We start from the raw sequence: 12,537 nt of genomic DNA on the forward strand, positions 1-12,537 counted from the left end.
AAGACTTCAGATGTGTTCCATTACACACTTCCTCTGATCTTCCCATTTACCTATAGTCACACTTACCTTCTGCCCAAGAAATCTGACTTTTCTGGAAATTTAAGTATTTTGTGTCTTGTACATTGAAGACTAGTTGGAAATAAATGGTCACAGAGACTTGCCATGACTTTTTGGATATTGATTACCGGAGCTTCAGGGATTACTTTTGTTCCAGCAGCTACACTGGTGTATTCTTCAGCTAGTTTAGGGACAGGATGGGGATTGTGTGTAAAATAAGATTTTATTAATGAGTAAACCTCCTGGGTGAGGAAAATCACTCCACCAACCAAGGCAGAGCATCACCTTGTGTGCAGTGGATAGTCTTTACAATATTGCCTACAACCTTAGGAGATTGTGACTCACCCTGTGTCATCCAGCCAGTTGGGATCAGAGGCCATCCTGTGTCGAACTAGAACAACACAGCAGAGAAGAGACAGCACAACGAAGTGGGAATTGGAATAGTACCAACTACTATATGAAAAGTAAGGCAAAGGTGGTATGGGTCAGTGGGTAGGGTGCTTGACTTGGAGTCAGAAAGACTCCTCTGATACTTTCTGTGTGATCTGTGGTAAGTCAGTCACTTAAACCTCTCTGAAACTTAATTTCCTCATCTGGAAAATTATGATAATAATAGAGTTTAGGTCACAGGATTGTGAGAATTAAATGAAGTAATGTATATAAAGTGTTTTGTAAACTTCAAAAATCTCTGTAAATGTCAGCTGTGAAGTCCTGTTTAAATGTGAGTTAGTAATAGATACAAGTAAATGCTTATTTGCTGTGCTGTTAAACTTCCAATTTACAATATCCCTGAAAGAATAGCAATACATGTATTGGGAGGGGTATATTTTAGGTATTCAGCTTGTTTGTCATGACTGACCCAATGACTGACCCAATGTGACACATTTTGGATTTTCTTAGAAAAGATACTGGAGTTTCTTTCTCCAGCTCATTTTACAGATGAAGAAATTGAGGCAGATAATAAAGTGACTGACCCAGGATCAGACAGCTAGTGTCTGAGGCCAGATTTAAACTTAGGAGGCTGTGTCTTTGTGATTCCTAGCCCTGCACTCTATCCCCTGGGCCACCTAGCTGCCTGTTATCCAATTTGGCTAATGCATTTACAGATTGCTTTTCTTCTACTGGTTGTTAAAAAACATTTTAAAGACATTCTTTATTTCTCATGGTCATTCTTCAGCTTTTCTTATAGGACAAGTCATTTTATTTTGGTCCTTGTTTTGTATTCCAGGACCATACTAGAGAATTTTCTACTAATTTTAAGTAATATTGTGCAACAGTGTAAAAGAACCAAATTAAGGTATTCTCTGCTAAAATGAAGAATTTCATCTAAGTTGGGCTCCTAGTGGACACTGTCACACTAAGTAAATAGTGCCAGAGAGTTGTTCTTTTAATTGCCGTAATCTATCACCTTTAATGACTTATTAAGTTGGAGTGTAGTAGAAAAAACCCAGAATTATCCTGGCGAGATTTGAACTGAGATTCAGCCTCTCTGAAGCTAGCTTTATGACCACAGGCAGGCCACTTATCTATTTCTATTGCTCCTATTACTCGTTAACCGTTATGTGGAACAGAGCCCGACCTGCCTTCTACATTGCCTGTTGGTAATACAGGAAAGAGGGGTTGAGTGCTACAAAACCAGGTAAGGGAGAGGTCATGGAAGTCAGCTGAACTAGTGCTCTAGATCAGGGGTGTCAAACTCAGATAGAAGCAGAGGCCATTCTCCTATCAATGAGAATCCATGCAGGCTGCTTGTTGACTTAGAAAACCAAACAGGTTTACATATGTCTTTTTAAAAATTCATTAATTTATTTTGTTAAATATTTTCCAGTTACATTTAAATCTGATTTGGGCCACACAGTAATATTGTGGGCTGCATGTTTGATACCTTTGTTCTAGATAATGACAGATATAATCAGGGCAGAGTTTGAGAGAGTAAAATGTTCTTTTTGGGGAGCTCTATTTTCTTTTTACCACCTGTGACTATAAATGTCGGTGGAAAATATTTGGGATCTGATGGATTAGTTGGTAAAGGGATATAAATTATGTAACTTCTAAGTTACCCCCTGACCCAAGCTGTTGTCATGATTCTCTGTAATGACCAGTGAGTAGCAAAGCCAGGCAAGCCATCATTATATTGGGAATAACAAAGTGTATTCACTATTTTAGAATCTTAATGGTGCTCCAGAAGGTTATTTTCTTCTCATTTCAATAATAAGAGATGCTTTCATGATGGACAGTTTTCTCTGTATAAATGTACCTCTACGTTTATGTATGTAGATATGTGTTGTGTGTATTATACACACGTTTATTTCACATGTCAGTTCCTATGTTTATATCTCTACATATAAATTTATATAGGTATGTATAGATATGTACAGGTATGTAGTGGGTAGATGTAAAATTTTCCATGGTCCTGCCCATCTGCAGGTTAGCCTAGGACCTAGGAAGAACTATGAAATGGAGGGATTGAGGTGATAGTGATTCATTTATGATGGTTATACATAGAAGCATAGGATCTTAGAGCTGGAATAGTCCTTGGAGATCTTTTTTTCTTTTCCCCTAACCCCTTCATTTTACAGACAGCAATCTCAGCCTCAGGGATCTGAAGTGAATTGCCATCAGTAAGTGAGCCAGGCCTTGAACCAAGGCAGTCTAACTTCCTTATCAGGTGCTGTTTTTCCTATCCTGTGCAGCCTACTCAGAAGGAAGTCTTCCTATAAAATTTTGAGCCTCTTTGCTAGAGGGTTGGAACTGAAAAGTACTAAGAGCCCAGGTACTGAACCAATTTCATCTATTGTTATCTAATTGAAGACAATTACTCAGTGCATTTATATAAACAAAGGTGAAATATAGGGCACTTTTATCTGTGGAGTTTGACAAAGGGAAGTCTGGCCTTAGACTGCCTTATGAGCAGGAGTCTAGGATTAGGTGATCCCAAAGACTTTGTATTATTTATATTTGCTTTACTCTTTGGTTCTCTTTCTCCCAGCTAACAAATATGGAAAGAATTTATATTTTCATAAATTGAAGAGGTACTGGTCATTTTCCTGTTTCAGTGTGATTTGACTTTCTATGTAACAATGGTTTTTAATCTTCCTGGGTCTGGGGTTGATTTTTGCAAATCTTATGGGCTTCCCTTAACTTAAGAACTTCTTTTCTAATCTTATGAACTTCTTACCTCCCTTGGATTTGCTTCAGGTAAATAGAGCTAGGATCTCAGCAGCAGAGATCTAAGAAATTGGCAGATTATAGGAGATGGAGTGCAGCAGCTTGTTAAATAATATCCCAAATGTTATCAGGCATTTTTAAATGAAAATTATTGCAGCCAGAGTTAAGACAGTAACTATTTGATTTTCAGATGCCCTTTAGCATGCTAAAGCCTAGAACAGTGTGACAAATCAATAAACAGCTAACAACAATGGGTTGCCTCTGGCAGAGTGGTCATTGGTGTCAATGACTGACAAGGAGATCTTGGTAAGGAATGGGCACAGGAAAACTAGTCCTCTACAGCTTTATAGATGCTTAACTCATGTAATTTAAAAGTGCACTGGAAAGCATTGTATACTCTTTCTTATCCTATGGCACTCAGCCAAATTGGTGCAGAGCCAGGCTTCATTCTGCTAAATTAGCTAAAAACAGGAACATCAGCTGAGCTAGGACTGTCCTGTGTTTTGTTAAGTTGGGAGGAGGTGAAGAAAGAGATGAAAATATTGACTACCATCTTTTTTATTCCACTGATCCTTCTCTTAGTGATCTCTTGACTCCTTATCTCTCTCTTACCCTTCAATTTTGCCTTTTGTTTTCAGCAAAATTTCTTAGATATCTGTGTTTCCTAAGAGTATAGAGCCTGGTTTTTTTCCTCTCCATAGTATTTTATTTTTAAAATACGTGTTAAGATAGTTTTCAACTTCATCTTTGTAAAACTTTTGTGTTCCAAAATTTTCTCTCTCCCTCCTTCACCTCTCCCTTCTCCAATACAGTAAGCAATCTGATATAAGTTAAATATGTACTATCCTTTTAAACATATTTTCATATTTATCATGTTGTGCTTTGCAAAATTGTATCAAGAAGAAAAAAACAAACAAAAAGGTGAAAACCCTGTGCTTCAATCCATTTTCAGTCTCCATAGTTCTCTGTATGCAGGTGGCATTTACCATCCAAGTCTATTGGAATTTCCTTGAGTCATCTCATTGTTGAAAAGAGCCACGTCCATCGCATTTGATCATCACATAATCTTAATGTTACTATGTACAGTGTACGCCTGTTTCTTTAGAGCCTATCTTCTGAGAGAGATTGGAATGGCTGAGAATCTATGGCACCATGCTCACAAAGTGAGCATCTATGGCACCAGGACCACAACATAGGAGAGTTTTGTTTGCTGAGCCCTATACCAAAACTACTTCTGGCCTGGCTGTCTTTGGAGGCCCATTTAAAGGGCTCTCATTCAAACCTCAGGTTTGTTTCTTTTTGTTTTTTTGTTTTTTTTTTTTAAACCATTGCTGGGACAAAGATTTGGCTCTGGGAAGAATGCTTTCCAGATATGGTTCTTTTGCTTTTCTGCTGCTTTTCTATACTGCCGGCAATTATTTTCATAGGTGTTATGTCCTGAAAAAAGTCTTTAGGGATGCAGGACACCTGATTGTCCAGGGTCTGTTTTTCTGAATCCATTAATCAGCTGCTTCCATGGTTTTGAAAACCTTTATCTGATTTGAAGAACAGCTTGATAATTGTTTATGTTAAAAAGAATAACATTTGTTGAATTTGTTAATTATAGACTAGACTTTTGAAACCAGTGGAACTGGGATTTCCACTTTATCACTTGGAGTTTTTTCACAGTTTTGGGGAGCCTTAGTTATCTACAGAGAATTCATGTGGTTTTCATTTTTATCTCCTCTTGTATTTGATTTGCTTCCATTTGTTCTTTATGATCTTCATCCTTTTCTCATGTACCATTTCCTTAGGAGGGTAATTGCTTATTCTCACACTCTTATAGTTTCAATTTTCATTTATACATTGGCAACTTCCTAGATTACCTTCCCACTTGTGTCCTCTATTTCAGTTCAGTTCAATTTAACATTTATTGAAACTTTTTACCTGCTAGGCACTGTCCTGTGCTCTGAAGCACCTCTTCATTCTCCAACATTTTCACAAGATGTCCTTGTTTCTAGTTCATGCTTTCATTTCATCATTTCTCAAGCCTTTACTTTACATCATCTCTTCAGTTAATGGTCAGAACTCTTACCTCTCATATCACCTCTTAATTAAGCACAATTTTTGACTCGTCCCACTAAGGAATTGAATCTATTTACTTTTTCTTCCTTTAAACTTCTTTAGGCTTTTAAGCTTTAGTCTTTCCTTTCTTTTTCCACATTTGACTTCATTTCCATACATGTTTATTGAATGTCTGTAATATTCAAGATTCTGTGAGGAGCTCTAAAAGTATATATGACATGGTTTTTACTCAGCTTACATTGCAGCAGTAAAGATAAAGCATATATATGAAAAACTACAATATGAAGCAGTATATTAGTACCAGATGAGTGGTCTAAATGATGGACTTCCTTCTTCAGATTACCTGGTAACCTTCATTTCCAATGCTGTCTAGGATCAGCAGTATCATTCACAAGGTTATTATGTGCATCACAACATATTTGTAAAGCACTTATCTCACTGCCTGGTATATTATAGGCAATTAATAAGTAACTTATTTCCTTCTGCTAATCAGGCAGATCTGGGAGCACATGATTTCAGGAGAAACCATTTGATTTCACAAACATTTATTAAGTATTTTCCATGTGCTGGGGGAGTATGTGGACTTCAGATGAATTAAGGTTCCTAGAGAACTCAGCTCAATTTCAGGAACTGTGGGAAGTTTTATTAGATAAACGTATAATAGACAGTTTTTTATCCATTGACTCTTAGTGAAATCTAGTAATTATTGTTTTTTTTCTTCTGTCATTGTGGTCAGGCTTATTCTTTCCAGGAGCATAAACCTGATCTCTGCCTTTCTTTCCTGTACCATTTTTCTGTAGGAGTCAAACGTCTTTATATTTTCCTAATTTGTTCACTTTTTTCATAATTTTTGATTTATAAATTCCTTTTACTTGCATTATTCGATTTGCTTTCCTAAAACACTAAGGTTGGCAGGCAGGCATGATTATCTCCTTTTACAAATACTGATGGAATATTGCTTTTGCTTTCTTGAGGTAATGGGGGGAATAACTCTTTGTGGCTTTCTGGCCCTCTCATTCTTCCAGAAATTCCCGGTTTCCTCTATTGTTGCTTATAACAGAAAAGCAAATTCCGAGCTTCCTGAAAGTTGGGTGAGTGTTAGTAACTTTCCCAGGACTGTTTTGTGCTGCAGTAATGGTGGGAAGTTCTCTCAGCTCTAAGTGTAAGGAAAGGTGTGGTCAATTCAGAAATTTATCAGCAGGTTAGGAAGTGAATAAGCTTGGCAAGCTTATTAGTATGTATGGCTTTGAAATACCTCAGATTATTCTAAAACCTGTTTATACTGTCTGGATCACAATGAGGAATTTCAGAATGGAAGGATAAGGAGACTCCTTTGAGTGACTTTCTCTTTTCTTGTCATTATGAGCTAAGTCAAACAGACTGATTTCAGTCAGTTAGATTTGTCAGTGGCAAGTTTCATGTAGTAATGAGAACCCACCCACCCAAGTATGTCTTTGTAATAGAATGCTTTGGGAAGTGTGGGTTTTGCTTCCCAGAAATAAACTTTTAACACATTTGTTGTTGACTTGTTTTGGTCTTATCCAACTCTTCATGACCCCATTTAGGATTTTCTTGGCAAAGATACTGGTTTGCCATTTCCTCCAACTCATTTTACAGATGAGGAGACTGAGGAAAACAGGGTTAAGTGAGTTACCTAAGGTGACAGAACAAGTTTCTGAGGCCCATTTTGAATTTATGACTCCATGCTGGTGCATCCTCTGTGCCTAACTGCCCCATTTTTAACACTATTATGTGTGTTATTTCTAGATTAATAATGATTTAATAAGATATTGCATCTTTTATGAAAATACATTGGGTAATTTAGGATAATGTACAGTACAATTTGATGATAACATAAGCATAAGTCAAGACTGACTGATAAAAAAGGTCCAGAAAAGATGTAGCACTTGAGCCAGAGATAGATCTCAAACTAAATATCCCATGACCTTTTTTCCCCCCCAAAAATGGATTCTATATATTTATTTTTTATAAAGCTTTTTATTTTTAAAACAAACGCACAGATAGTTTTCAATATTCACTCTTGCTTTGGAACTCGTGTTCCAAAATTTTTTTCCCTCCCCTAGATGACAAGTAATCCAATATGTTAAACATGTGCAATTCTGCTATACCTATTTCCACATTTATCATGCTGTACAAGAAAAATATGATCAAAAAGGAAAAAAATGAGAAAGAAAACAAAAAGCAAGCAAACAACAACAACAAAAGTGAAAACACTATGTTGTGGTTCATACTCAGTCCCCACAATCCTCTCTCTGGGTGCAGATGGCTCTCTCCATCAAAAGATCGTTGGAACTTCTCCCATTATCTTAAAGTCAGCACATTCCAAACTAAGCTTTTATCTTCCCTTCTAAGCTCTTTCACTCTTCCTATTCCTTTTATTATCGAGGACATTGCCACTTCCAAGTCATCTAGGATTACAACCTATGTGTTATCTGCAACTCCCCACTCTATCATCTTTTCCCTCCAATCCACTATATTGCCATAGCTTATCCATTGTCAAATTCTGGCATTCTGCATAGATTTATACTAATTCTGTGTTCACTACTTCTCTGCTCTGACAGAGACAACCCCTGGTGTAGGCCCACTTCTCTTCACACTTGGATTGTTGTAGCAGCTGTTGGGAGGCAGTGTGTGTGTGGAGGGTGTCTGCCTGCCTCAGGTGCTTTCTTTGTTCCAGACAGCTCTCTACCTCTATCCTGCTGTCATATCGATCTTCCTAAAGGGAAGGTCTGACTCTGACACCCCCCATTCAGTCAGCTCCAGTGGCTCTATTGTTTGCTGTTAACGTTCTTTATAACCTGACTCTCTCCCTCCCCCTGTCCAACCATGCACTACAATCCAGTGACACAGACCACCTAGCTATTTCATACACAGGACACTTATTCTAAGTCTAGAATTCTCTATTTCCTCATCTTTAATTTGTGGCCCCGCCAAAATTCTGCCTTCTATAGGAAGTCTTTCCCGTTTCCCCTAATGCATTTAATGCACTATTTTTTGTTGATTATTTTCAATTTCTTCTGTTTATATCTTGTTTTCATGTTGTTGTTTCCATAGACTGTGAGCTCTAAGAGAGCAGGCACTGTTTTAGTGTAGTGACTGGCAAATAATGGTGCTTAATCAGTGCTTATGGACTTGACTTGCTATAGGACGAAAAAAGATGAGTATTTTGCTATTTTAGCTTGTGATTGTGAACTTTCTAGACAGTGAACCTGTGACCTGATAGGATTGTCCTGGAGAGTTCATTGAATCCCTAAGAGGTTAAATGGCAGAAATGGGAGGGAATCCTGCATATTTCCAACTCCGTGATCTTCCCTTCTCTCTCTCCTTCCCTTCTCCCATCTCTTTCCCTTCTCTCTCTCTTCCTTTCCTCCTCTCTCTCCCTTTTTGTTTCCCTCCTGTTTTAGAGTGGGAAGGGATTCTCAAAGTATCTAACCTGACATCCCATCTGATATACGTCTTACATATATGATACTCTGGAAAGTCACCATTTCTGTTATGGAACCTCTTTATTTCATAAGGTTTACATTTCCATTGTCTATCAGTCCTAATAGAAAGTACCTCCTTGTGGTAAGCTAAAATCAGACTTATTTCTAGTGATTGTTCCTATTTGGTTTTTGGCAGGGACAGAGTGGAGAGTAAAGAAGAGTTGTTTACTACATAGGATAAATCTAGTCTTTCTTCCACATAGCAACTCTTCAAATGACAGTTCCCTTAGATCTTCTTTTCTGGTCAGACATTCCCAGTTTCTCCCAACTATTTAAAAGAAAACATAGGTTAATCCTCTATCAGCAGTCTCAGTCATTCAGTCATCTGGACATATTTTGATAAAATTATCTTCAAATGTGGCACACGTGACTGAATGCCATGTTCTGAACATGTGATGTAACAAGCACAATACAGTGAAGTTATTATTATCTTGCTATTTCTGTGTGCTATAATTTCTTTGAATTCAACCCCAAATTGTTACCATATCTCTTTAAGGACATATTGACCAGTCCTTGGGTTAAGAAATGCCTTAATGAAATTATTTTTCTGACCTTGTTGGCTTATCACCAGTTTTGTACTGTTATTTATGATAGGGCTCTAGATGTAGACAGTCTTTAGCTTACTACCAATGTGTTTTAAAACAATCTTTATAAATTGACGAATATAGTTTCTCCTTTGGAGATAGCTCCGTTCCTTTGCCCAGGCTGATCCCTGGACTTAGAATATACTGCCTTCCTCATGTCTGCCTCATAAAATGCCTAGATTCCTTCAGAGCTCAGCTGAACCTCTACCTCCTATAAGAAGCCAAATTAAGTTCTCCCCATCATGTCCCTCATTATCTAGTTCTACCTTTTTAGGGCCCCCTAGGAATGCTTTGTATCTACTTTTCATATATTTTCTACTTAATTTCCTGTATCTATTCCCATGGGTTTTTTTCCCTCAATAGAATGTCTTTGAGGACTGGTTTTGTTTTGTCCTTGTATCTGCAGTGCCTAACACAGGGCCTGGCATTTAGTCAGCACTTAATAAATTCTTGTTGAATGAATGAACGAAGATAATGTGTAATAGGGATTACTCTACAGTCTGACACTGGGGTTCAAAAAGTCAGCTTTCCAAGGACCAGATGGGAAAGGTGAGGCTGGACAGTGCTGTTGCTGCTCTGAGCAAGATCTAGTATGTGAGTGATTGCTTTATGTGATATGGCAGTCTAAGGCTAGCTGCTGTGCTCTGCAGCTTCAATAGAAGAGACTAAGGCAGGGGATAAGGGGGGGGGGGATGTGTCCATCAATTGGAGAAACAGAGGATGTTAGCCTGAAAGGAGAACATTTAGGGGGAAGAATGGAGTGGGATAATTGCCTTTAAGTTTTTGAAGGACAGTCATCAGGTAGCTGAACTGCTTGGCTCCCGAGGGCAGAACCCAGAGCAGTAACAATGAAAGAAGGTTCCTCTTGTTTCACATTTTGTTACTTAGTTACTGTTGTCCTAGGCTCTCCTGCTCCACACTCCATACAGATTCTCTGCTAAGTAGAAACCTGCATTGGAAAGTTAACATAATACTTGGCTATCCAGATAGTTCTTACTTTTAAGTAAGTGGACCGACCATTCTGCAGACTTCTACTTAAAAGAAATTTTTATGTAATGTGGATTAGCTCACATTCATGAGGAAGAGAAAGAGGTGGCAAGGGGGACCCTGTGCCCCGTGGAGGGGATTCCAAGGATGCAGACAGAGAATTGAGAGCAGGAGGAGGAATATGAGGGGACAGGGCTGGGGCTAACCATATGGGGTCTTGTCCAGAACTAAGAGGAAGAACATATCAGAGCAGACGTATTGGGGTATAACCCAGACACAGATAAGAGAGGATAGGTGACATGGGAGAGAGGGATAGACTTCTAATACCCAAGCTCTAATACATGTTGGGGGAAGCAAGGCAAAGGTCTCTTAGCACATGAGGTCTCAAGTCAAGTTGGGGGGTGGGGAGTCCATCAGCCATGCTAGTCTCTCCCATGTCCATTCTTCTGCTTTTACTGGAAGGTTATGGTTTGGTTTTTTGGTGGTGGTGATGATGGTGTGGCAGTGTTGAGAGGCCATGAACTGCTGAACTGGGAAACAAGACTGGTGAAAGAAAGTACAATACTGTACTGTAAAGATAACATAAGTAGCTTTTTTTTTTTTTAATGTAGATTTCTTTCCAAATTCCTTAAGTAATATCAAATTTTCATAATATGAATTTTATGTAAAGTGAGAATTGTTTGTTCTGATTAGTTGTTTCTTGGATTCCATTTGTGGTCAAATTTAAAGGCTAGGCCAGAAGACTATTTGGCCAATTAACCAACCACATGGATTTGATGGTTTTTGTTTTTACTCTAGGGTCATCTAGCAGTCGACATCCAAATCAAGCAACTCCAAAGAAAAGTGGCATAAAGAATGGCCAGATGAAGAATAAAGATGATGAATGTTTTGGGGATGATATTGAAGAGATCCCAGACACAGATTTTGACTTTGAAGGGAACCTGGCCCTTTTTGACAAAGCAGCTGTATTTGAAGAGATTGATACTTATGAGAGAAGGAGTGGTACCCGTTCCCGAGGCACCCCAAATGAAAGACCCGCTCGATACCGTCATGATGAAAACATATTAGAATCTGAACCAATCGTCTACCGACGGATTATGGTGCCCCAGAATACAAGCAAAGAATTCTGTACTGGTGAGTCAATCACTTCTTCTACTATTCAGTTCAGGTTCTCTAATTTCCTGGATTTTGTTGAGTAACTTTCCTTCCTTGGTATATATGAAATAGTAAACTATTTATTTGAAATTCTTTCCATGAAGACTATAGGATTGACCGGATCCTTCAAAAATAGCTTATTTTTCTGCAAGGTAGTTTATTTAGAAGAGATTTTGTGGTATATTTGTTTATTCTTGCCAAATAATCAGAGTATTGTTGCATTATATAAAAATGGAAATGACTGATGTTTTTAGTTTACACATACTTTACTTCTATATAGGATCTTAGCATTTAGAATTCGAAAAAGAACCATAGAGGAGAGGCCTTTTAATCTCTGTATTTTACAGGTGAGAGAATTAATCTTTTATAATTTCATCTGGTCATCAGAACAATCCTATGTAATATTTTATGCAAACGTTATTATTTTCCTGTTGTATATGAGGAGATGGAATTCCTTCATAATAGCTCCTTGAGGTGTTTATTACAAATTGATTTCCTCAGGATCACTCAGATAATCAATAACAGAGCTAGGCCTCTAATCTAGACCCTCTAACTGAATCCATTGTTCTTTCCACTATTCCATGGCTGCCATGTGCTGATTTCAAGAAGTTAATTCCTTTATATACCTGGAATAGGTTGCCTAACAGCCTTTGGCTCCCTCTTTATTGTAGTCATTATAAATTCCCTTCATTAAAGTCAGACTCCACTGCCATGTCACAGAATGAAGGCTTCTCTGGGTTTCTGAAAGGGAAGTCATGTGAGTGACAGCTCGGGGCTGCTCTAAGTGTGGCCAGTGCTGGAAAGATTTGTGCTAAGGCCCCAGGGCTGCATTAGCTGTCTAGCTGTAGGCTTTCCTTGCTCACACTACTTGCACACAGATAAATTTTTAGGCCATTCAACTCTGGACCATTGTGTAATGGAAGGTTCATCTATTTTGTTTGAGGGAGAACTTATATTGATGAGATCACATCCTTTAAGTATTGGAGTAACTTGAATTTAGCATCAGCACTGGAAGG

The 12,537-nt window shown here is 38.1% G+C and overlaps 1 protein-coding gene across 3 annotated transcripts in view; it reads left to right on the forward strand.

The window, feature by feature from the left end:
• The window catches only part of EDC3 (enhancer of mRNA decapping 3), a 57,118-nt gene that overhangs the window by 13,141 nt on the left and 31,440 nt on the right, over window positions 1–12,537 (forward strand). For all 3 annotated transcript variants that reach the window (XM_031956600.1, XM_031956599.1, XM_031956598.1), the window contains exon 4: window positions 11,165–11,500. In XM_031956600.1, coding sequence (XP_031812460.1) covers window positions 11,165–11,500 — 336 coding nt within the window. The remainder of the gene's footprint in view (window positions 1–11,164; window positions 11,501–12,537) is intronic.

Source organism: Sarcophilus harrisii, chromosome 2 (assembly GCF_902635505.1).
Source record: "Sarcophilus harrisii chromosome 2, mSarHar1.11, whole genome shotgun sequence".
Classification (NCBI taxonomy): Eukaryota; Metazoa; Chordata; class Mammalia; order Dasyuromorphia; family Dasyuridae; genus Sarcophilus; species Sarcophilus harrisii.